The 23,340-nt window shown below is 57.9% G+C and overlaps 5 protein-coding genes across 5 annotated transcripts; 2 read left to right on the top strand and 3 right to left on the bottom strand.

The window, feature by feature from the left end:
• Positions 1-3,597: 3,597 nt before the first annotated feature.
• P884DRAFT_298786 (uncharacterized protein) lies at positions 3,598-5,286 on the top strand (the record flags this gene model as incomplete). Its single annotated transcript, XM_069444638.1, has 1 exon — positions 3,598-5,286. One exon carries the CDS (start codon positions 3,598-3,600, stop codon positions 5,284-5,286), a length of 1,689 nt encoding a protein of 562 aa, XP_069299025.1.
• A 1,604-nt stretch (positions 5,287-6,890) lies between these two features.
• Positions 6,891-12,484, bottom strand: P884DRAFT_197235 (uncharacterized protein; the record flags this gene model as incomplete). Its single annotated transcript, XM_069438047.1, has 2 exons — positions 6,891-8,189; positions 8,267-12,484. 2 exons carry the CDS (start codon positions 12,482-12,484, stop codon positions 6,891-6,893), a joined length of 5,517 nt encoding a protein of 1,838 aa, XP_069299024.1.
• A 2,021-nt stretch (positions 12,485-14,505) lies between these two features.
• P884DRAFT_276706 (uncharacterized protein) lies at positions 14,506-16,235 on the bottom strand (the record flags this gene model as incomplete). The annotated part of the gene is made up of 3 exons (XM_069442989.1): positions 14,506-15,216; positions 15,335-15,376; positions 16,221-16,235. The coding sequence occupies 3 exons, from the start codon at positions 16,233-16,235 to the stop codon at positions 14,506-14,508; spliced, it is 768 nt and encodes a 255-aa protein (XP_069299023.1).
• A 2,242-nt stretch (positions 16,236-18,477) lies between these two features.
• Positions 18,478-20,547, top strand: P884DRAFT_322979 (major facilitator superfamily domain-containing protein; the record flags this gene model as incomplete). Its single annotated transcript, XM_069445433.1, has 5 exons — positions 18,478-18,648; positions 18,754-18,788; positions 18,855-19,332; positions 19,387-19,928; positions 19,989-20,547. 5 exons carry the CDS (start codon positions 18,478-18,480, stop codon positions 20,371-20,373), a joined length of 1,611 nt encoding a protein of 536 aa, XP_069299022.1. The 3' UTR covers positions 20,374-20,547.
• Positions 20,548-20,778: 231 nt separating this feature from the next.
• Positions 20,779-22,665, bottom strand: P884DRAFT_276704 (uncharacterized protein; the record flags this gene model as incomplete). The annotated part of the gene is made up of 4 exons (XM_069442988.1): positions 20,779-21,319; positions 21,459-21,776; positions 21,878-21,997; positions 22,058-22,665. 4 exons carry the CDS (start codon positions 22,663-22,665, stop codon positions 20,779-20,781), a joined length of 1,587 nt encoding a protein of 528 aa, XP_069299021.1.
• Between the last annotated feature and the right edge of the window lie 675 nt (positions 22,666-23,340).

Here is a 23,340-nt window from a genome sequence, read left to right as displayed (position 1 = left end):
AGTCGGGCTTCGCAACAGTAATGGCGGCCTCAGATGCGGATTCTTCGGGCTCCGTCCTGCCTTGTGACTTGTGCGACTTGTCCGACTTGAGGCTCGATATTGAAGGGATGCGTGCAATGGCACCCTTCCAGGGGCGGCCCCGCCGCTCGATGACGGTCTGCGCGGAGGCGGCGAGGTGTTCTTGTTCAAGTCGCCTGATCGCTTCTTCGGGCAGACGGCCGGGCTCCAGGTGGTGGGAGGGCGGAGGGCTGGCTTTGCGCGTCGTACCGAAGCCGAGGGCCTTTAATCGCGCCGCGAGGCCAGGCGAGGGTTTTCGTACGCGATGAACGCGAGTCGAGGCGGGCGGGCTGGATGCTGACGGCCGGGGCGGAGGCGGAGGCGGCGACGGCGGTCGCTGCAGCTGCTGCAGCTGCTGGTGCTGTTGTGGCTGTCGTGGTCCGGGTTCAGGTTGTGATTGTGGTAGTTCTGCCTGTTGTGGAGGAGAGCTTTTCGGGAGGTCACCAATGGGCTTGTGGCTTGCGCTGGCGTGGTTTTGCGGTTGCGCTTCTAGCAGGCGTTGAGCGGGATCGTCCGAGGTGCATGCACCACTAAGCTGCACCAGGTCGCTCGGCATGTCAGAGAAGGTCAGGACGAGGCCATTATTGCTCGCATCGCGATCGGCGTCGTCGTCGATTCCCGACGTCGTTGTACCCGTGTCGGCGGCAGCAGGATGATGGGCAAAATAGTCACGGTCACTGCCACTGCCTAGAGCAGCAGCCGTTTGGGTTGTCATTTAGTGGCGGTCTGGCTGCGGCGAGCTCGCCAGAGAGGAAGCTCAACTGCTGTGCAGCGCTGCGCGGTTGGGTGGGATGCCGTCGGGTCTTGGTCGAACAGGCCGCCGGGCAAAGAGCTTCCAGTGGATCTGTGTTGCTTCCTCCAGTGGGCTTGCACCCCAAATTGGGAGTGTCAGGTGGCCCGGGCGTGCTCCGTTAAATCAATTCGGGCAGGGGCCTTCCCGACTGCGAGCCCGACTGGTCGCGAAGGGAAATGGGAGAGCGCGCTGTGGTCTGTGAGTGGCCGACATATGCAGCGGACCAGGCGAGATCAGGCGCAGCTAGCAACTCGCGCTGCGCAATTGCAGCAGTTTGCATCAGCGAGGCGGGGGTGTTTGTGGAAAACAGCAGAGTTATGCGAGATGAAAACAACGAGGGGGAACGGGGTTATTCCCGTTGCGCCCCAAAGTCTGGATCTTGGAAACGAGAGAGACACAACGGTTGGGGGGAAGTAACTAAGGATGAGCAGCAGATTGTGGGCAAGATGACGGGAGTTGGGCACAAATTTCCCACGCGCAGCATGCACTGAATCAAACCAGGGCCCCAAAACTTGACCCTCGCAAACACCAACCTGGCAGCTCTGCGCCGCGCTCACAGCAAGCCTTGGCAAGTGGTCTCATGTGATCGTCTACGGATTACACTACACACACATTCTCAGAAAAGAATTGGACGGAGAGCACTACCTTCCAGCAAGTGCCGGTTTATTCACTGGACGACCGCGTTTCTTAGCTGACCAAGATGGCTCGCTGTCGGCAGCTTGCATACTCCGTACATAGGTACACTTCGCTTACCTGTAGCAATTATGATGTATAAATCCAATCCGTACTTGGCTGCTGCTGGGAACGTTGGTGCCTTCCTTGGTATCCGTGGGAGGACTACATCAAAAGCAACCGTTTTTCCTTCCATCAACTAGTTACCGCACACGCAAAGCAGCGTGTGCTTCTTCGTACATTAGCACACCATGACCATACTAGACCACTCGATTCCCGACTCTCTGGTTTCTATCCGCGATTCCTATCTCTACACTCCTGCTAGGTTGTCTTGACAGGGGATGGTGCCAAAAATGATGGTTGTGCACCCCCGCGACGGCAGTTGGCGAGCCATGGACTCGGGAACTAGTGTAACTAGCAGGGATCTCGCCAGGCAGTGTGCCCCAAGGACGGAGTACGGAGGTACGAGAAACTAATTTCCGGGACCTGGGAATACTACTGGTAAGGCAATCAATCGATGCGTGGATATACTCCGTACAGAGCATTGTATGTGCGGAATACATGCACGGGGCACAGGCAAGTCAAAAAGATTGGCTCGAGGGAGCACAAGAGAGCTGGTACAGCTTGTACTCCGTAGTGTAGACTTGGAGAGAAATGTCAATCACTACTATGTAGTTATATGAACACTTCGTACTCCGTATATACCTAACCAAACACTTCCCCACTCTGGAATGAAAACGATCCGTAACAGAGGGGTACACTAAGAAAACGCTGATTGCCCCTTTCTCTGTTACGAGCGGGTTTGTCACACTTTGAGTCAGGCAGGAGCGGGTAAGGAACGCCTTTCGTATGTACACCCTTTGTAACGTCTGCGTCATGTGAAAGTTCCCCTTGCAAGGGGGTCGGCATCCGGGCAGCGTGCAGAGCGGGATGCACGCACTTTCCCGACTGCAGCATTGCGTCTGCATCGCCGTTTCCAACGTCCCAAGACCATCCCTCTCCGAGTCAGGACACGACGTCGCGGTCTCACAGAGCGAATCTTTGTATGTGTTATCCCGCACATGCTGGAAGACTTGGTGCGACGCGCTGGGACAATGGTAGGGGGGGTAGGTCCTCTATCCAATCACCTGCATTCAGCAAGTGAAGCTCTCGTCAACTGCAACAGAAAAGGGCAAGCAGCTCCGTTTTCATTTTCCCTCGGTTACCCGGGCACCGAATGCCACGCGCCCCAATTTCCCTAGTTACCAAAGTAAGTCGGGCTCCCCGCGGCCTCTCCGGATCGCTCCAAAAAGAGATGCTGCCAGAGATTGGCTTGGGAAGTCGAGCTCCACTTTTGCTCGTCCCCAGCGAGCCGTTGCTTCGCGCGTCCCGTGCCTCCCCACAAGCGGACCACCGCGTCGGCTGCCTGGTCCTTCTGGAACCATTATGCGTAATTGCTCGGCTCCACCCAGGCCCCTGGCCGAGCCCATTCTTCAGTGCATCAACCCCGGAATGTATCCCGATAACCCCCTCCCATCCGTTCGAGAGCAATTCTTCCGCCCGAGAGCCATCCGAGCCGATATTATTCCTCGCTTGCACTTCTCATCTCTTCCGCACGCGGTCCCTCTCTTTGTCTGCTCAAACGACGTCGGGTCCTCGTTTGGTTTTCTGGTTCGGTTCGAGTCTGCCGCCGCAGTCGTCCCGGGACGTCTCCATTGCTGCTCGGTCGGAGCTGCAACAGATCGCTCGATAAGGGTTGGTGACACCAGACAAGTGTCAAGCCTTCCTTTGTGTCGGGACCTGCCCGGGCTGGAGTGTTGTTGCTGCTGCCGTCTCCCGCTTCTTTGTTCCCTCGGCAGGCCGCTACGCTCCCGCGCCGTCATTGTTTACTTGCAGCACCAGCATCGTCGGATCCCGCCGCCCGAGCACCACATAGATCGAAAACAAAACAAGCGCGGACGGCATAAGGCTGCAGCTTGCGTCCGACATCCAAACGCCCGATCACAATGGCCGCGTCCTCCAACCCAGCCGCCTCCCGAAGCGCCTCGCCTGCCCCTGATAGTCTCCCTCGGAAGGCCGTTGGCGCTCGCTCGGAGATGTCCCGCTGCTTCTCCACCGGCTCGACCATCTCGCACGGTTCCGCAACGACTGACAACTCCCACCACCGCGAATCGCTCGGTAGCGATGCCTCGGCCGTTTCCCGGAACTCGTCATCGAGCTACCGTCTCTCCGACATCAGCGTCAACAGCGATCAGCTTAGGCCAAGGGATTCGACTTGCAGCGTGCCGCTAACACCGAGGGGGAGGAGCCCAAACAGGCGTCGGGGCTACATGCGGCCGCAGGGCACTGATTTCGCCGCCAGCGCCCGACACAGGGAGAGCGTGCTCAGCTTGGGGAGCATCGCCCACATCCAGTACTACTTCGCCCGGACCGGCCTGCTTGACGGCAAAGGGGGCCGGTTGATGCGAAGGCGGGAGAACAAGGCGCACACTCTGGACCTGTCCGCTCTCGACCCGGGCGTCTTCTTGACCCCCAAGCCCGGCAGTGACCACGATTTGAGCTATGCCTCCATGGGAAGCAGCCCCGACTTGACAGGCGCGCAAGGCGGCTTCAGCAATGCCGTGGCGCTAGACAACGGTCCCATGGTCGAGTCGCCCGTCGAGGAGTACCACCCAGACCAGCAAGATGAAGACTACTTCTCGGACGACTTCGAGATAGACCCAAACATGCCACCCCCCACAACCAGCACTTACATCCACCGCGAGAAGCCGATACCAAAGCCACCATCCATGGCCGAGCTGAGGTCCGACTTGACAAACTCCCTAGATGTTGCCGAGCAGACCTTGCGTGAGGCCAAGAGCGCCAAGATGCCCCCCGAGGTCACCATCCACGTTGAGTCGGCGGATTCCCAGCCGCAAGACGGGCGCCGTCCCTCGGTCCCGTTTGGAGGGTGGTACGGGGTCCAGGGGATGAGCATTCTCGACGTCATGACACTGGCTATCAGGGCCGCCAAGATTTACTACACCTCCCACGACCGCCCCGACCGTCTCGACGCGATCAAGTCGGAGAAGCAGCTGCGTGGCGAACTGCTGTCCGTCATGGACGTCCTCAAGCGCATGGCGACCAGAGGCTTTGTCGGCGGCATGCGCGGAGACGAGTTCCAGACGATGGACAGCTGGATCGCCAGTGTGCGCGCCATGCTGGCTGCCGAAGATGCCATGGAGGCCAAAGAGATCGCCGAGCGGGCATCCTGGACTTGGCTCGACCCAGAAGGCTGGGAAGGCCGCGAGTTTGAGCGCGAGGAGGCCTTCATGCGCTCCATGCTCAAGGGGCCCGACCCGATCGAGAACATGCCGGTCATACCCAAATGGACGCCGATCGACCGGTCGCAACCGCTCGAATCGCAGTCCCTCCCCACCCCCTTCCTGGCCGCGCTCTCAAACGGCCAGCGCCTGGTCCAACTGCACAACTGTGCAGTCCGCAAATCCCGCCGTCGCTTCGGCTTCATCCCGACCTTCTACGCCAACACACAGAAACCGTACCGCGGGGCCGACAACCTGCGCTACTGGCTCAAGGCAGCCGAGCTGCGCTGGGAGGTGCTGCTCAAGGCCGACCCGATCGGCCTGCAGTACAACAGCAGCCCGGAGCTCTGGGTTGAGTTTGAGGATGCCGTGTTGCAGTGGTGTCGCAAGGTGCGCGAGGAGATCACTGCCGAGTTGCGCGAACCGGAGCCGGAGCCGAAGCCCAAGACGACGACGACGACGACGACGACATCGTCTGCCTGATGACGAGCTCTCCTGGCCGGCCTCCATTTCACCCGCCCCGCCAGACACCGGGAACAGAGTTGCATGGTTCTTTTCTCTCTCATGACTGCAAAAGATGTTATGACCGATTTATTCTCCCGGCGGTCGTTCAGCCACTGATCGACCCCATCCACTGCCTTCAATTCTTTCGGACGGTCGAGAATCTCCTCGTCGAGATCCACTCTTGACCGCTTGATCTTCTTTTCCCTCTTGTCATTTTTTTCTCTTGCTTCTCTTCTTTCTTCTTTTCTTCTTTTTCCTCCAACCTTCGTATATATATATATACCGCCAACCCCTGAGGTGGCTGGTGATTTTTTGTTTATTCATTTCCTCAGACTGCAGCGCCCATTGTCATTTATTCCTTGGCATCCCTGCTTCAACCTTGTTTAACGTTTACCCATTTTTATTGTTTAAATCTTACTTTCTCAACCCCTCCTTTTGTTCAGCCTACCCATCTATTCGGACACTCATCGCCAGATATACCCCCTAGCATGTAACCACCATCGGAACAAAGGCGGCGCATTGGTTTCTTTACAAGGGTCATTTGTTGGATATCGAATACGGAGGGAAAGGGAAGGGACCGCGGGAAGACAATGAATTAGCAGTGGGCAGTGGGCAGTGGGAAGGAAGCTTAGGACCGACGTCGAAAGCAGTAAAGGTGCCTAGATTGGACTCAAGGAGCATTTTGTCACGCGATCCCTTCCTTCGCTACCGAGTGAATGAAGCTACTGGAATAGGATATTGTTCCTTGTTGGCATCGAGGGCTCGAATATTGCTCCTTGTAATTACCAACGCTGGATTACCGTTGGGAGAGGAGGGAGAGAGATCCTATAATATACAACATTAGACAGTGCAATGCCCTTCCATGTTTGCGACATTCGACCTCCTGCTCACTTCATGTTCTCTTCCTTTGTAAAGCGAAGCAAATGCAGATATATGTCCTCGTCGACGGCCATGTCTACAGTTTATTTAGGCATCCGTTCATGAAAAAGCCTGTCATCAACTATTCGCCTGCATGCAACCCTCACCACAACCCTCCGCATACACTCAAGATGATGAGAAAAGAAATGTATTCCAGCATCCAAGAAATAAGCCGCTCCAAACTCCGATTTGGCCCATTTACCACTTGTCTCATGCCCGAACTCCTTTTTGATGTGGCCTGTCTCCCTTGCCTCTTTGAACCCACGCCTTGTACGCCGCGCCATGCATTAAAAAGAAGAGAAAACCAATAATGCCGCCTGTCCGCCTCCTAATGCAAATAATATAAGAAGAATCCTGCATGTCGAGTAGTCTTTGGGCGAAAGCAAAGAGTCGCGCAGATGGCGAGAAAGACGGAGACGGTCAGACTGAGTGCGAGAGTTCCAGATGGTGTGAACCAGGACAAGCTTGTGGCTCAGCGCACCACACCCAATTCAGATGCGCAAGGGTCGTTCAGGTTTTTGACCCTGCGTAACAAGATCGCGCGAGACGACCAGATTGCAACAGCAACCAGTCATATCGCGATCTTGAAATGAAAAGAAAATATGATGAGAAGGGGCACGCCTTTCGGTCCAAGCTTGACAGGATCCTCCACCAGCGAGCGATCCTTAGTAGGGCATACCAGGGACGCTGTTGCCCTGGCCACCGGATCTCTTTGACCCCGGAGCAGGCCTGCCCCGCGAGCTGCCCGCCGAGGCGTCGCCGCCGCCAGCTTGTCGGCTGGCCGAACCCTTTCGCTTTGAGAAGCCGCCGCCGCCGCCGCTGCCGTGCGAGGACCCGCTTCTTCCACCTCGGGCCCTCGAGTAGCCGGGCCGCCTTCCACCCCTCCAGCCCGCGCTAGAGCCTCCGCTGCCGCTCTCGTTGTCGTACGAGCGCTTGGGAGCCTTGGCCCTTCTCAGCTCGTCGAAGCGTTTATGCCACTGCTCCACGGCGGCAGGGTCGGGTTGGTCCGGCGGGCCGGCTTGGCCAGCACCGTCGCCGCGAAAGTACCGCGAGGTTGAGAGATCCTCCTCGCCCTCCTCAAAGTCCTCCTCCTCCGCCTCGGCCTCATTGCGGCGCGTGAGCAGCGGTGGGCGGCAGTGGCCAACCCCAGGCTCTTCGTCGTCGCTGATGAGGTCGACGACGTCGCGCTTGTTCTTCCTCTTTGGCGCGATCTCAGCCGCCGAGGAGGAAGCAGGCGGAGCGGGTAACGGCGTCGAGGGCTGAGGAGCCCGTCCCATCATCTCCCGGTACTCGCGGAGGAATTGCTGGACGAGGGTGGCGAACTTAGCGCCGTACTGGTCCACCCGGGACTTGTCGATGCCGCGAATGGTATACATCGCGGCGACGGTTGTTGTCCAGCGGATCGCCATCTCCCGGTACTGCTGCTCCGTGAAGAGGGCCCGGCGTAGCCCGTGACGGTTGCGGAGTTCCTCTTCTACACTTTGCGCCCGCTCAACAAAGGCCTGGACAATGTCCTGGTGGATCTCGTCCAGCCCGGCCTCTCCCAAGCGGGGGCCCCGCGAGATGGGAGGTCCCAGCTCATCGAGGGTTTGTTGCCGGCGATGGGGCGGCGGGTGGCGCGAAGGGGGTGAGTGGGCGAACGGCGCCCCCTCGGCGTCCGTATCGTCGGAGACCACAAAGTCGTCTTCATCCTCCTCGTCTACGGCCGTCTCTATCACGGGTTTGGCCTTCCGTTTCCTAGAGAGCCCAGAGACGGGCGATGAGACGTTTGTGGATGGTGGGGGTCTCCTGGTCCGTGAGGTACCAAAGGGCTCTTCAAGTCCCTCGTCCTCTTTTGCCTTGCGGCCTTTGCTCCTCCTACGCCCTGGAGTCGGCTCTTCCACCAGTGGCGGCAGATCTTTCCTTCTGACTTCCAACCGCAGCCGGCGCCCCTCCTTGAGGTATTTGTTGGCATTTTTCCCAAGCTATTGATGGAGTTAGCCCGAAGAAGGCCCTGTACCCTCTGACAAAATCTCTACGAATCGATAAGGGCAGCGCTTACCTTGAAGTTGGTAATAGGAATGCCATTGCTCAGTGCCGTTTCTTGACAGTCGACCAACGCGTCCTCATCGTGGAGAGCCATGACAACCCGTTGAACCTCGTGGTTCTTCATCCCTTTGCAAAGCAAAAAACCAGGTGCATTCGTGTGTTTCCCGACATTCTTGCTGCCCGTCACGATCTCGACCAGCTTCCCCAAAGTGACCTGTTTCTGGCCCTCCACAGCGGTGAGCAGGGCCACTGCGCACTCGGTAAAATCTTCCATGACGGGGGGTTCTTCGTTCGTCGATCCGTTGGCGCAATTGTCGCACATGTTTTTGCAGTCGGCGGCGTCGAACCTCTCGCCAAAGTAGCGCAGGATCTGAACTCGACGGCAGGTATGAGAGGTCTCGCAGTAATTCACCATGCGGTTGAGCATTTGGTGTTGTCGCTCCTTCTCGTCTTTGTCCTTGTCTTTATCCTCGTTGATCATGCGTCTCAGGGCTGGGATGTCATGATACGCGAAGTAGAGGATACACTCGGAAGGCTTCCCGTCTCGGCCGGCGCGGCCGGTCTCCTGGTAGTAACCCTCAAGACTCTTGGGCAAGCTCTGATGGATAACAAAACGGACGTCCGGTTTGTCGATGCCCATGCCGAAGGCGATCGTGGCAACAACGACGTGGATCTCGCCCGCCTGCCACTGCTCCTGGACCTCAAGCTTGGAGTCGGGATCCATCTGGGCGTGGTAGTAGCGAGCCTTGATGCCGTGCTTCGACACAAGAGCTTGCGCAGTACCCTCAGCAGATCTGCGCGATAGGGTGTAGACGATGCCGCACTGGCCAGGAAATCTCTCGTTGATGAGCTCTCCCATGCCTCGAATGAAGCGCGACTGCTTGTAGATGACTTGGTAGTAGATGTTGGGGCGGTTGAAGCTCTGTGTGAAGACCTCACAATTCTCCATGTCGAGGTTGTGCTTGATGTCGGCCATGACGTTCTTTGTAGCCGTTGCGGTGAGCGCCATGACAGGAACTCCAGGAAACCCACGGCGGAACTCGCCCAGGGCCTTATAGTCAGGTCGGAAATCGTGGCCCCAATGGCTCAGGCAATGTGCTTCGTCAATCACGATGCGGGCAAGTTTGTTCTTCCGATACAGAAGCTGTACCCCATTCCTGAAGGCAGGGCTGCTGGTCAGCATTTCGGGGGTGACATAGAGCAATTGAATGTGGTGTTCCGGGTGAGGTTGGTGAAAGGCACCCAGGATGTGGTTGCGGAGCGCGGCGCTGATGGTCCCGTTGAAGGTCGCAGCGAGGATGTTGAGGCGCTTCAGATGCGCCACTTGGTCGTTCATAAGACTTAGGAGAGGGGATACGACCAATGTGACGCCACGGGTCTTGCCCGAGTTGACCATGGCTGGGAGCTGATAACAGAGAGACTTGCCACCTCCCGTTGGCATCAGTACGAACGCGTCTTTTCCGGCCAGAGTGGCATTGATGGCCTCCAGCTGGTTATGCCGAAATCCCGTCATTCGAAAACGGTCTTTCAATGCTCGGCGGACATCGGCAGACCAGGGGAACTTCATCAGCTCCGAGTCGATCTTGGCCTTGGGCTGTTGCGGGGCCGTGATCCTCGCAGCTAGTCGCTTCCGCACGGGTGTCGCAGGATTCTCGAATGACTCGAACGCGGGAGACCGGGCCCGAGATACACCAGCGCTGAGCATGGACTGTTGTTGCTCGAAGCTGTTTGCGGCTGCCAGCATCATCTCATCGTCACTGAAGTCGTCTATGTACTCAGAGCCGTATGTCTTCATGTTCTTGCCGGGTGTCCTGTCTGGTTTGGAAAGCATCAGCCGTGGCGGATCGCGAACGATTTCCGCAGCACTCGAAACAGAGGAGCTGGCAGAGCGTCCCAATGCCGTCTGAGGCCCACCAGCGGTACTGGCAAGGCCGCCGTCGTCGGAAATTCCTGCAAGAGTCCGAGAATCCGTGTTGTCCGTGTAGGAGGTGGTATGCCTGGCTGAGCCAGGTGCCTGCCAAAAAGAAGCCGTCGTTGGCAGCGTGTGAGTATTAGCGAGCGTGGTGCTTGCCGTCCCCTGTGCTCGACTTTGTGACAGCTGCTGGGTCTGCAAGACAACCTGGGAGTTGTATTCCGGAATGTCGGTACCCTTGTTCGACAAGCCTTTCGAACCGAGCTTGTGTGAGGGTTGTGTAGCGAACACAACAGGAGTCAGGGGTGCATCAGGGGCAGCGATGGAGTCGTTTGGGTCCTTAAGGAAGTCGAGATCATCAATGCCTGCAGCAATAAGGCTCCTGGTGAGCACGATCTCCTTCGCTTTGACTTGCTCTGACAGAATGTCTAATTGGGCTTCATCCTCTGTTGTGTCAAGCCCCTCTTCAAAGGCATTGCCCAGCTCGACCAGTAAGTTCTCCCTCTTGTTGCAGAGCTCTTTGTAGGCCTGGTGTTCGGCTCTGATAGCGTCTAGGGCTTTCTGCTTTTGCACCAATGCGTTACGGGCATTCCGCACCTGCTCGCGGTCTTCGCGGGACGCATTGTCACGGAGACACTGGGTGTACTGCTCTTTATTCCTGCGCAACTGGTCGTTCAGAGAACGCATCTTGTCCTCTAGGACAGATGGGCGCTCAAGGAACAGACCAAAAACGTGCTTGTTCCGTCTGATATCGGAGTCGCGAGAGCCTTGTGAAGCATCTTTAGGTTGAGTATCCTCGGATGGCTCGTCAGAGTGGGCTGCTTCATGAGCATCCCGAGACAGTTTCCCAGTGCCTTTCTCCTGAGAAGTGGCAAGAGGGGCCCCAGAACGCTGGGACATCTTAGGCGATGGCTCAATGATAGAGGAGGGTACATCAATGTCCATGCACTCGCTTTCGTCAGGAGGCCGATGGCTACCGCTGGAAACTAAGCTGTTCTCGCCACCCATGGTGGACTGGTACGTCGAAGGCACATGCAGTTCGTCGTCCGAGTCCAGAACGACATCATGCCGGGTCCTCTTGGCTTTTCTGCTGGTTTCTGCCAAAGGGCTGTGTTCCATTTCGAGAGGTTGCTCATGGACGGCAGGATTTGGCGACGATGGTGTTTTGCGCTTCCGGGAAGATGTTGCAAAATCCGACGTCTCAGCTGCCGTCGTGATGGGCGTGCTCTGAAGCGAGTCCCGACGTAAGCCCACGGCAGGCTCAGAGGTAGATGCCCTGTCCGTGCCGCCGCTCATCCAGTTCTCTGTTTTGTGCTCGACGCCGTTCTTATGGAGCAAAGCCGGCTCCGTAGCGATCTGAGAGCGAGGGCTGTCCGCCCCCGCAGGAACAGAGCTGGCGCGTTGTTTTACGGCCGACCTGAGAACCGAAGATGGAGGGATAAGGTCCTCGATGTCTGGGAACTCATTTTCAGTGTCTTCGATTTCATTTTTCACGGGAGAACCCGGGGGGGAGACCATATCGGCCATTTTCGACCTCTTTGTGATGTTAGATACCGGCTCTGGGCGTTCGGCAAAGTCCTCGCGCCAGAGCCTCTTGTCCTCCCCAAAGGCTAGAACCGAGCTGGAACCGTCGTGATCGTCAGTCTCAACTAGGTCGAAAGGATCTGAGAATATATCATCGTCAATCTCGATGAAGTCAACTGGCCGACCTGCTGGGCGCGTGCTCCGGGAATTGTGCGTGTTTGGCGGCGGAGGTCTCTCCCGCGACTGTACCGAACTGAAACGAGGCTCACGCGCGAGCGACGCCGAGTATGCGCTCTGCAAGGGGCCAATTGGCGTTGTTCCAGTGGTAGGAGCCGGGGTAGGTAAAAGTTGCTGCTTGGTGAGTAGAGTCGGTCGCTTCGAGTTGTTGGTGGAAGGAAGCCGGTTCGACTCGTTTTTCCTCGCGGATACCCTGTCAGTCTTCCGTGCATTCGAGGTAGATTTGGTACTCTCCGAGGGAGTAAAGGGCGTTGTTGTGGTGGGGATAGGTTGAGCACGGGGACGAGAATGGGAGCCGGAGCTGGAAGTGGAAGTGGAAGTGGAAGAGATTGTGGAGGAATTTGTGGAGGTAAATGTAGAGTTAGAAGACTTGGAGTTTGTGGCCCCTGTTGGCTGTGATCCCAAGTCGGGCGTGGATGACCCGGCGATGGATGAGATGGAAGGCTGGACATGGCTGAGCGAGTCTGTGGCAGCGGGCAGCTGCGGTCCTGTGGGCGGTGATTTTCTGATGGTATTCAGCAGCCAGCCCATATGCTCCCCCAGATTGTTGCGGGTCATGGAGCCGTATTGAAGCAATCGCTCCAGACTCGGACCACGCGCATCCGGGTCTTGGAACTCAATAGAACTCCCCAGTCGGTGACAAGGTGAAGCTTGGTAGTAATGCCCGGACGGAGGAGCGTGTTTGGTTGAGTGGGGAACGGTCAACAGAGAACCCGGAAAGCGGGACGCGTCACGCGGGAACCGCGACGCGCCGTCAGGTGCTTTGGTGCTGTGGGCTGCAGGGGGACTGTGGGGCAGCACTCGGGGCTCCAGGAGTGCCGGCAGGAAGGGGTCGGCTGCGACCGAACAAGAAATACTGCGTAATCCGTACATGCATGCACCACAAGCTCGACTGTCAAAGCGGTAGTATTAAAATACCCTGACTGTGGTGTACGCTTCGCACACCTCTCATCGAAGCCCACAGTAGACATGAAGCTTTGCTTCAAATACACCCTCGATTGTGATAGAGAGGGAAAGAGCACCGCGGGATGCCAAGAGTGCGGCATCCAATGGGTGCACAGATTAATCTGGAGGATTAGCCGTTTATATAGAAGCGAAGCTCCTTCCTTTGCTCTTCAATGTATGTCATCGAATCTTCGCTTCAACCATCTCATGGCCTTTCATTGGATCTGCAAGATTTAGCAGAAAGTGCTCAGAGGTCGGGCATCGCGCGTTATTGTTTGCCGCTATTCTGCACCCCCAATGCTCGATGGAGGAAAGAGCAGGTTGGGTTCGCACGCGAGGTACCTTGAATGCGCGGTGGGGGGTGAGCTTGGGCGATGGAGAATATTGTAGAGAGAAAGATTACAGAATAGTTAAGATCGGGAAGAGCCAACCTGACGGGTTACTGTAGACGCCCTTCAAACGGTGTACGGTTGGCTGGCGCCATAGACAAGCATACCAATTCGGGCTGAGGTACTTGTAGAAACTGTTGCTTTGTCAAAAGTGCGGCACAATCTTCAACTTGGAGGACAAGATTCGCTGCAGCCCCAGCGTTGGTCATTTTAATTTAATAATCGCGTCATGTACGCATCGATGAACATAACCTGCGCAACGGCACCTACCTGACTGAGAATACCACTAATATGGAAGGGACAATTCTCAGGTTACGAGTCGTTAGTGAGCCGGGGAAGGAATGAGTGAACGGAGCCGCCGCGATACCCGGAGGCCGTTTGGACTAATTACGATTAAAACCCGAGGAAGTGACTTCAGGGGTCCTGCGAGAGGTTCAGGGTGACCACAATTCAATTGCATTGTTCCATTATTAGAAGCTCATGAGAGGTCGAGTGCATGAGTGTTGTTTAGGGTCAGAGTCAACCGTGCCAGATCGTAAAGCGTTTCTGTGGGCGTCTTTGTTCTCGGAAAGAGGGATGGAGTAAAAGAGCGAGTCGCAGCCGCAATATGAAAGCACTTTGCTAACAATTTGCCAAGACTTTTTTAGGTACGCCCTCGCTGTGCCTATTACCTGTCATGATAGTTGTCTGCACTTCCGCTGTCCCCCATTCCTCCATATAGCAGAGCCTCAGGGGATAGCCGATGGTGTAGGAAAGGTGAGTAAAAACGAAGATAACCGGCGGGTAATGTACCCGAATCATTTTTGGACGCGCTGCTTGCCCAGGAATTGTCCAGTAATACTGTCCAGATTCCAGACCTCAACCGCTATCCAATAATATTTCGCGCCGAGAGGCAAGCACAGCCGAAGATAATATTGATAACACCACAAGGACGGTACCGCTCATACATGCTCCTTTCTCTAAAATTCTATATCATCGACGCCTACATTCAGAGAGTCGTCTTTCATTGCTTCTTGACCCTTTTTCAACAGTCCGTCCCGACCGCCATTGTTTGAAACCTCGCAGATGCCGTGTCATGCAGCATGCGCCCTTGAGCTTTCCCTGGTATAATTGATTCCCTCCCTATCCAAGAACGCCGCGCTATCTAGGTTTCTAGAACTGATGCAGGAAGTCACAGATTGAAGGAGAGAAAATTTGAAAACAAAAAATAAAAATAAAAGAAGTTGAACACCATCCGGGCCCCGGTCATGCAGAGCCCTCAGGGCTCTCCGTCTTCGGCCGATCGGCCGGATTGAACAGGTACATGACGGTGACCAGCAGCTTCCCCGCCGCCGAGATGGCCAGCGCGGCCGGGGACCCGAGCCTGCGGAAGACGAAGGCTCCGGCCAGCGTGCCGAGCACCAGCGCGACCAGGAAGCCGATCCGGCGGTTGCGGCCGCGGTTGCGCAGGGCGAGGAGCTCCCTGTCGATGACGAGGTCCACCCACGCCGCCGTCGCCATCGCCGTCGTGATCTCGGTCATGCGGAACGCCCGCGCCTGCACCACCTGGCTGCCCGCCGCGAACGCCAGCAGGCCGATCGACCACAGGGTGCTGGCGGTGGGCGCGCCCGTGTCGAGCACCAGGGGGCCGCCGCCGCCGCCGTGCTGGGACGAGCTGTGGGTGTACTGCAGCGCCGCCGCCGCGGAGACGAGGCAGGTCTGGACCAGGTTGCAGAAGACCAGCCAGCTGCGGCGGCGGGCGCCGATGATGTGGCCGAGCTGACCGGTCAGCCAGGCGGCGGCCAGGAAGAAACCCAGGGCGACAGCGATGTTGGCCGTGTAGAACATGACGCCGTTGGCTTCGGGGAGGACGATGGCGAGCATCAGGAAGACGGTGTTGCCGGTTTGGTTCGACGCGAAGCAGTGAAAGTCGGGGAAGGAGACGGCGTCTGGAAAGGAAGGGTCGTGTGTCAGCAACTTCCAACGTTGGGGATGGTCCTGCAAGGGTTTATTTTGTTTTTTTGGGGTCAGATTTCCTTCGTGCTCGGAGCGGGGGGGGGGAGGAGGGCGGGTTGCTTGCCTTGAAGGCCAATACAGAAGGTGAGGATGAGGAGCTCGACCTCGACGAGGATGGAGGCTCGGACAGTTTCATTGAGATGGCACCATGCCCTCGAGCGTAGTGATGGCCGTGGATGGAACTTCGACGAGTTATCAATCTGACTCTCGAGAGCGTCCTCTCTCGATGACGATGGGGAGCAGGAAGCCGTTCTCTTTTCGTGTGGTGGCATGGTGGAGAATGTGCTTGGAAAGGATTGCAGTACGTCTCGCTACGTTCGGCGCTGCCCAAAGTAATTGCATGGATGATATCTGGGAAGAAATTGGGGTGACGCTGCTATTCACTAAACATGGCCGATTCATGATGGTAGTGGCGGTCAATGGCTTATGTATTGCAATATATCTTGTACATAACATGGGGTTAACCTGGGCATTTGTTAAAGCGCTGGCCGGAACCGTAGACAATACGGTGGCAATTTCTGACCCGGGCATCGAATCGGTGGGTGATTCACCGCTTCGCCGGTCTTGACCGGGCTTTCTGCAAACAACCGACTGCAAAGCTCTTTCCGCCTTGGCCACACCGATGGGTCCACGCCGACACCCGACCGCTTCTTCCCGGCCAGGAAGATGATGGAGTGTCTCATTGCAGATATCGACAGCTGTATCTGAGCGCTTAGTGTCATTCCGATGGGATGATGGCATTGGGGGTACAGAGTAGATAGTTTGACAGTTTGGCATGGGCTGCCGCCCAACCAACAAGCCGTGGGCATCAGAATGTGCGATAATCATCCGAGACGAGGCGTCCCAGTGGTGTGGCTGGCATTGACGGTCGAGACGCCGCCAAGAGATGGCAGGGACGGACGAGACGACCGAGCCCCTGGGCGCCCTGGATCCGGTTATCTGTTTGGTCGGTGTTGGAGGGTCGCCTTGACATTGGACATCTCGGCCACGGGACGAGATGAAAATCGGAGCACAGCTCGGCGCGGCCGGTGGAAGTGAAGGAACCAGGCTCCACTCTCCGGCAGTCGGGCTCCCGGATGGTTGCAGTGAGCGGCCCGAAAGTGGATGAACGGTCGCCGGCTCTCAGAGTAAGCCATCCAGTGTACTGATATAAGAGTGGCTTTATTTCCATTTGGGATCCGCGTGCTCTCTCCAGCTTTTGCTGTCGCAGCAAGGGCCGCAGCACCCTTAAGTTGAAGCTGGGTTACGTTGACGCGGCGTGTCGAAGTTCACGGAGCGGACCGAGTGCCGCCGAGAGCCGAGGAGCGCAGGCGGTGCGGATGCCAAACACTGCAAACAGCTTCAACAATTGTGCATTTTGTCTCCCGACGATTGCCGTCCGGGGCCTAGGCCTAGGCTGATAGGAAGGCCCATCGTCGGATGGTCCAGGGGAAGGATGTGCAGCAGAGGCGGAAGGCGGCATTGGCGGCATTGGCGGCACTGGGGTAAATCGTGGTGCTCGAGGGAAGAGCTGAGGCAGAGAGAGTGGCTCGAATCGCCGAGCGCCGGGAATTGGCCGGAAGAATCGATCCTGCTTTGGAAGGTGGCCATGAAGTTTTGAGGTTGGAGGTGACGTGCAACCTCCAACAGCCTCCGGCCGAGCGAGCCGAGCCGCTCGATCTTGGCAACTCCGCGGTATGCACGTTTTCGGGTCCCGAATGTCCAGCCATCGGCGATCTGGAATCAAGGAACCCCAGATAGACCGTCCGCCCGATTTACGAGGGGAGAAAAAAAAAGAATCGGGGCAGCTCCGAACGGGAGCATTTGAAATGACCGATGGCAGCAAATTGAGGATTGAAGAGTGGGAGGAATCGAATGAGGCAGTCGCGTCCCTGGCGAAAATTCAACGAAGAGCCCAGTAACTATACGGATTACATTCAGGGCGTGGGGCCCCGTGGCGGGGTTAGTGTATTCTGTCCACAGGCCGTTGATTTTGTTCATCATTGCAATTAAAGGTTTGGCCTCGATGGGAATCAACAAGGTAGGTATCTTCCAGGATACAATGTTTGCATCAGGATAAAAATATCGACAATTCAGATTAGTGTAAGGAAATGTTTCTGTGTGTATGTTCTTTACTCCTACGAACTCCTACGCAGACGACAGACTCTACTAACCTTGGTGCGCAAACACTAGATACCAAGTGCCGCGGAGATCAGCACAGCGCGTCATCTAGAGCTCCGCCATCTCCTTATCAAAGGCTATCTCCGGACCATTGCGAGGTGCTAAGTGTGGAGGAGCGAGATAACGGTAACAAGCCCCCGTGGGCTGAACCGGCTTGACGGGCCCGCCAAAAGATAAGGAACAAGTTCCAGCTGGCTGCCGTTGCCTCCTCGCTCTCTTGCAGTCTACTGCGCCCGCAGGGACTGCAATGATACGATGCGACGACGCGATCGTCGGCGCAGAGGTGTCTCCCGCACGACCTGCATGAGACGAGCTTGTTGCTGACGAAGCATGCTCGAACTAGAACCGGCCGCCCTCGCAGCCATGGGCGCCATGCAGGAAGGTCGCACGCTTTCGCAGTCTGCGAGGTAACTACTGGTCATGGCGCTTGCGGGCGCTCGAGCACGAGCTGACCTTACCGCCGTGTTGTGTAGGATGGGAGCGGGCCAATCTCGAAACCGCGAGGCGTTTGACACCCGCTCGTTGCGACAGCGCCATAAGTATCCGTATCTATACTCGGACTGCCCATCCCCGCCAAGCGTGCATCTCCCGAGGCGACGGGACACTAACGTTGCGCATCTCCGTCCGGCGCGTGAATCCTTGTGCGGCTTATCAGCGATCAGCAGCCAGGAGTGCCGGCCTTGAGGTCGAGGATTGAAGGTGCTAGCCGGTGTACAGGCTTCATTATGCCGCAACCGTCCTCCAAGTGCCACAATCATCCTGGCAAAGAGCGTCTCCGCGGTCAAAAAAATGGCGACGGAGTCCACAACTTTTGTGTGGGTGACGCAGATACGCAGATAGGGAGAAAGGGAGAGAGGCCGGTTTCGACTCGACTCACACCGCGGTGCCGTAGCAGGCCCGGGTTGTAATTTCTCTGCCCTATATCGCGTACATACATTCCGTACCCATGGCTTTGTCGTATAAGATTCGAACAAGCTTCTCGAGACATCCATGGTTCAACGCTCCAGGGCCAGCACTTGTCTCGCAGTCGGTCGCTCAATCTAGGACAGGGCCGCTCCCATCATGGGCTTCAAGCTCTCGTACCTGTACACCCGCCCGGACGTCAACCCGGTCACGCTCAAGGCCCGGTCAATACCGCTTCTCAATCCGGTCGACATTTATGGGCGCGTCTTCTTCTTCTCCTGGTTCGGGTTTATGATTGCCTTCTGGGCGTGGTACACCTTCCCACCTCTGGTACCATCTCCCTTTCCTCTGACCGTGCGGTTGGTTCTGGCGGGCTAACCGCTCGGGCAGTTGACCCATACCATCAAAGATGACCTAGGCCTGTCCCCGACGGAGGTGGCCAACTCCAACATTGTCTCCCTTTGTGCGACGTAAGTGACAGCAGCGGGCCCCTTGGCCCGGCCATGCGCGTTGGCGTCGCTAACCAAGCCAATAAGTCTGCTGGTTCGCCTTGTCGCTGGCCCGCTCTGCGACAAATTCGGCCCTCGCAACGTCTTTGGAGGTTTGCTCCTCGTCGGCTCCATCCCGCTCGGCCTTGCTCCGCTGGTCCACAACGCTCGGGGCCTCTACGTGAGCCGGTTCTTCATTGGCATCCTTGGAGGCTCCTTCGTCCCTTGCCAGGTCTGGTCAACTGGTTTCTTCGACAAGAATGTCATCGGCACCGCCAATGCCCTCACGGGCGGCTTGGGCAACGCCGGCGGCGGCATCACCTACTTTATCATGCCGGCCGTCTACGATGCCCTCGCCGGGGCCGGCTACCTCCCCGGCCAGGCGTGGCGACTCACCTTTCTCGTGCCCCTTTCCATGGTCATCACCACGGGCATCGCCCTCATCCTCCTCTGCCCGGACACGCCGACGGGCAGGTGGAGAGACCGCCACCTCCACTGTCAGCGAGATGGGCCCCTCGATCTCGACGTCCGCAGCCCCGCCGACATCGAGTCGGAAACCAGCGCGGGCACCGATGTCGAGAAAGCCAACAGCATCGTGTACGTCCCGGGCCGGATCACCGACCGTCCGGACCCAAGCGACACCTTTCAAAAATCTCCCGCCGTCGCTGTTGCCATCACGATTCCGATCGCCGGCGTCGAACCACCCAACAACAACAACAACAACAGCAACCAGCCGGGCGCGACCGCGCCTCCGAGCTACCCCTCCATCCCATCAACAGAACGGTTACCCACGAAAACAACAATAGCAACGACAACAACAGCAGCAGGAGTAGCAGGAGCAGCAGCAACCGAAACGGTCCAGCCGCCGACGGCACGGGAGCTGGTGCGGGTGGCGTTGTCGCCGCAGGCGGCGTTCCACGCGCTCGCGTACTTGTGCTCGTTCGGGACGGAGCTGGCCGTCAACGGGGTGCTGGCGGCATACTACGCGGAGCGGTTCCCGCGGCTGTCGCAGACGGAGGCGGCCGGCTGGGCAGCCGCGTTCGGGTTCCTCAATGTCGCCAGCCGGCCGCTGGGCGGCGCCATCAGCGACCTGCTGTACCGGCGCTTCTCTTCGCCTCCTTCGTCCTTTGCAGGAGAACAAAAATGCGGTGGTGGTAGTGGTAACAGCGACCATGGGCAGAGGGCGTTGTGGTGGAAAAAGGGGTGGGTGGTCGCCTGCGGGGTCATCGCGGGGTTGCTGCTGATCCTGATCGGGGCGCTGAACCCGGGAGGGGAGGGCGCCATGTTCGGACTGGTCGCCATCATGGCGCTCTTCCTGGAAGCCGGTAACGGGGCCAACTTCAGCCTGGTGCCGCACGTGCACCCGCAGGCCAACGGTGTGCTGTCCGGGCTTACCGGGGCGGCCGGCAACCTCGGGGGCGTGCTGTTTGCCGTCGTGTTCCGCTGCATGGACGGGGGCACCAACTACGCCAAGGGATTCTGGATCATCGGGGTCGTGAACCTGGCCGTGAACCTGGGCGTGTGCTGGATCCCCCCGCTGCCCAAGGGGCAGGTAGGCGGACGGTGAGGCAGATGAGAAGGATCTTTTTTTGGCAAATAATGCGTGGGCTATTAATAAGTGATGATGGTATGACTACATTGGGTTATGGGCTAACCGGGCGTTTTCTGTTTGTTTTTGGGTATCGTTGGCATGGAAGCAAGCATGGCGTTGGTTTATATCAATGGCATTTTTTTTTCCGGGATAGAGAAACATACAGTTTACGCTCTGAAAAGTTGGTTTGATGTTCACAAACACACACACACACACACACACACACACACAGAGGCACGCATAGAGAGAGCATTTCTCTAACTTGTCTGATGGAGAGCTTCTTATCTCTTGAGAGTGTCCGCCTACAAATCAGCCGCATCCGCACGCCAGTCAGTACCGAAACTCGCGGCGACGCTGCTGGTGTTGCTGCTGCTGCTGCTGCTACGGTCTGGCGGCCTCAAAGGTGTGGGAGGTGAAGCTGTTGAGGGTGTGGGCGACGGTGGTCCAGACGTCGCCGATGTGGAGGGCGACCTGGTCCATGACGAAGGTGGGGTCGTAGTAGCCGAGCCGGTCGAGGACGGCCCTCTTCTCCCACTTGTAGGGCGAGGGCACGGAGGCGAGGGCGCCGCCGCGGCGCTGCTTGAAGTCGGCCCAGAAGCGGACGAAGCCGTCGCGCGACGCGGCCGCCTTGGTCACGTACACCTCGTCCAGGTAGGCGTTGAAGGCTAGCACGTGGTGCACGTCGACCGGCCGGCCCGAGCCGTGCAGGACGATGACGCTCGACGCGAAGGGCCCGTAGTTGAAGACCGTCTCCACCGTCGTCGTCGTCGTCTTCGTCGTCGTCTTCGTCGCTTCCGCGGCCGCGGCCGCCACCTCGGTCCGCTCAGAGATGGTGCAGACGAAGCCCAGGTAGCGGAGGTTGCCGTCGCTCCAGAGGGTGGTGCCGCTCTTGATGCCGAGGAAGTTGCCAGGCCGGATGTACCTATATATGAGAGAGTGTGGCTACGGTTAGTTTTTTTTTTTTTTTTTCCAAAAAAAAAAAAAAAAAACTGGGTTTCTTTTCTTTTCTCGCTTGTCTCCAGAGCAAAGCGATGGCGTGAGTGTGATAGGGGAGCACATACCAGCGGAGACCGAGATGGAAGGCGAGGGCGATGGTGTAGTCGGAGGCGTAGGCCGGGCAGAGGGGGACGCTGGTCATGTCGAAGACGCGCCTGAGGCCGAGGGCGGCGCTGACCTCGGTCTTGGGGTCGTTGATGCGCAGGCCCGAGACGGTCTCGCCATGGTAGAGCTCCGGGGTGGCGATGCAGGTGCCGTCGTGGCGCTCGATCAGGCGCACGATGCTGTGCACGTCGCGCGAGCTGATGTCGCGGGTCTTGGGGGGACCCGGGTCGTCGGGGACGCGGGCGTCGGCGAAGAATGCGACGGGGCCAAAGGTGGGACTATATTGTGTACATATTGTGTACGCGTGCAGTGTCAGCAAGGAGGAAGGCACAGGAACAAAAAAAAGAAAAAGAGAAAAAAGGACCGAAGAAGGACGAACCGCAGGTAGCCGGGCTCGGTCAGCTCGTTGATGCTCCGATTGATCGGCGCGGGCTGCACAATGTCGCCCGTGGGCCGGACGACATTGTGGGTGACGGCAGTCAGCTGATGGCCGATGCGGCTGCGGTGGAGTGTGAGTTAGCCTTTTTCGTTTTCTCATTCTCTCGTGGTGGGCACTGACCGATTTTCCAGACTGTGCACGAGATTGAGGACGGTGTGCGCCCTGGGATCGTCGGCCGAGATGCCCGGGGTCGAGAAGAAGCGGTCCAGGTCCGGGTGGTTATACTCGATCCACTCGTACTCCCTGTCGGGCGTCTCGCGGTGGAGGGCCCAGATGAGGGTGGGATTGGGGCTGTAGGCGGGAAAGTAGAGGATGCGGCGGTGGGCCTGGCTCGGGCGGTTCCTGTCGGCGGCAGGGCCCGAAAGGTCGGCACACAGCTTCTTGTGGACGGGCCAGTCGGCCACCTGGCAGGCGCGCGAGCAGTAGCGGGCCCCCCTGCAGCTGTTGCAGTAGCTGATGTAGCGCCTCTCGCACACCACGCACAGCTCGTCCGCGTCGCCCTCGGTCTTGCCCCGCTCCATGTCCTGCACCAGCCGCGCCAGGTTCTCGTCGCCGCCGTAGTTGGCGGGGGTCTGGACGAAGGCAGCAAAATTGGGGTTACGGGGAGCACCAGCACCACCGCCACCACTCGCAGCAGCAGGAGCATCAGTAGCACCGGCACCGGCACCGGCACCATCGGGCTCGCCGTGGCTGGCAGCAGTGGCCGGGTCCTTGTCCTCATTTGCCATCGCGGCGTCGGCAGCATCGTCGGCAGCATCGTCGGCAACATCGTCGGCAGCATCACCGGTGGACTCGCCCTCCTGCTTTTCCATCTTGTCATCGGCTGCTTCGACCCCCGCGCTGCTCTCGGGCTCCATGTTATTGGGCGCGCCCTCTTTCTCCTCTCGAGCAGCTGCTGCCTTCTTTCGCTGCTTCTTCCTCTGATTCTTTCTCTTCTTCTTCTTGCTCTTCTCGGGCGATGCCTCACTGCCGTTCTGAGACGAAACAAAAATCTCGACCGAAGGGTTGAGAACCTGGCCCTCAGCGGCGGAACCTAGAACAACAGCGTTTAGATCTCTGTGTTTTGAGGCACAAATCATCTCGGATGAACTGTGACGGCTCTCTTACCTTCGGATGCTGCGGCGGCCGGAGAGACCACTGCATCAGACACCGCACCAGTCAGGCCGTCGGAGAGCGCCGTTGCGGCCATGTTTGTAACGTCATCGGTCTTGACCATATTGTCGGCCGTCTCATCATCATCATGGGATCGGTCATTCATGGCCGCAATGTCTGAATCGACCGCTTTCTCCGTCTTGTCGGACTTGGTGCCGACATCCTGCGCAAGGACACGAACATCGGTCGGGGCTTCATCTTTGTGGTCTTTGGTGGACCGCTCGTCGAGGTGGTGGACCTCGACCGTGCCA

The sequence above is a fragment of the Thermothelomyces heterothallicus genome (assembly GCF_042370625.1).
Source record: "Thermothelomyces heterothallicus CBS 202.75 unplaced genomic scaffold P884_scaffold_7, whole genome shotgun sequence".
Lineage (NCBI taxonomy): Eukaryota > Fungi > Ascomycota > Sordariomycetes > Sordariales > Chaetomiaceae > Thermothelomyces > Thermothelomyces heterothallicus.
Note: the sequence above shows the minus strand (reverse complement) of the source record. Positions and strands in the feature narration are given on the sequence as shown.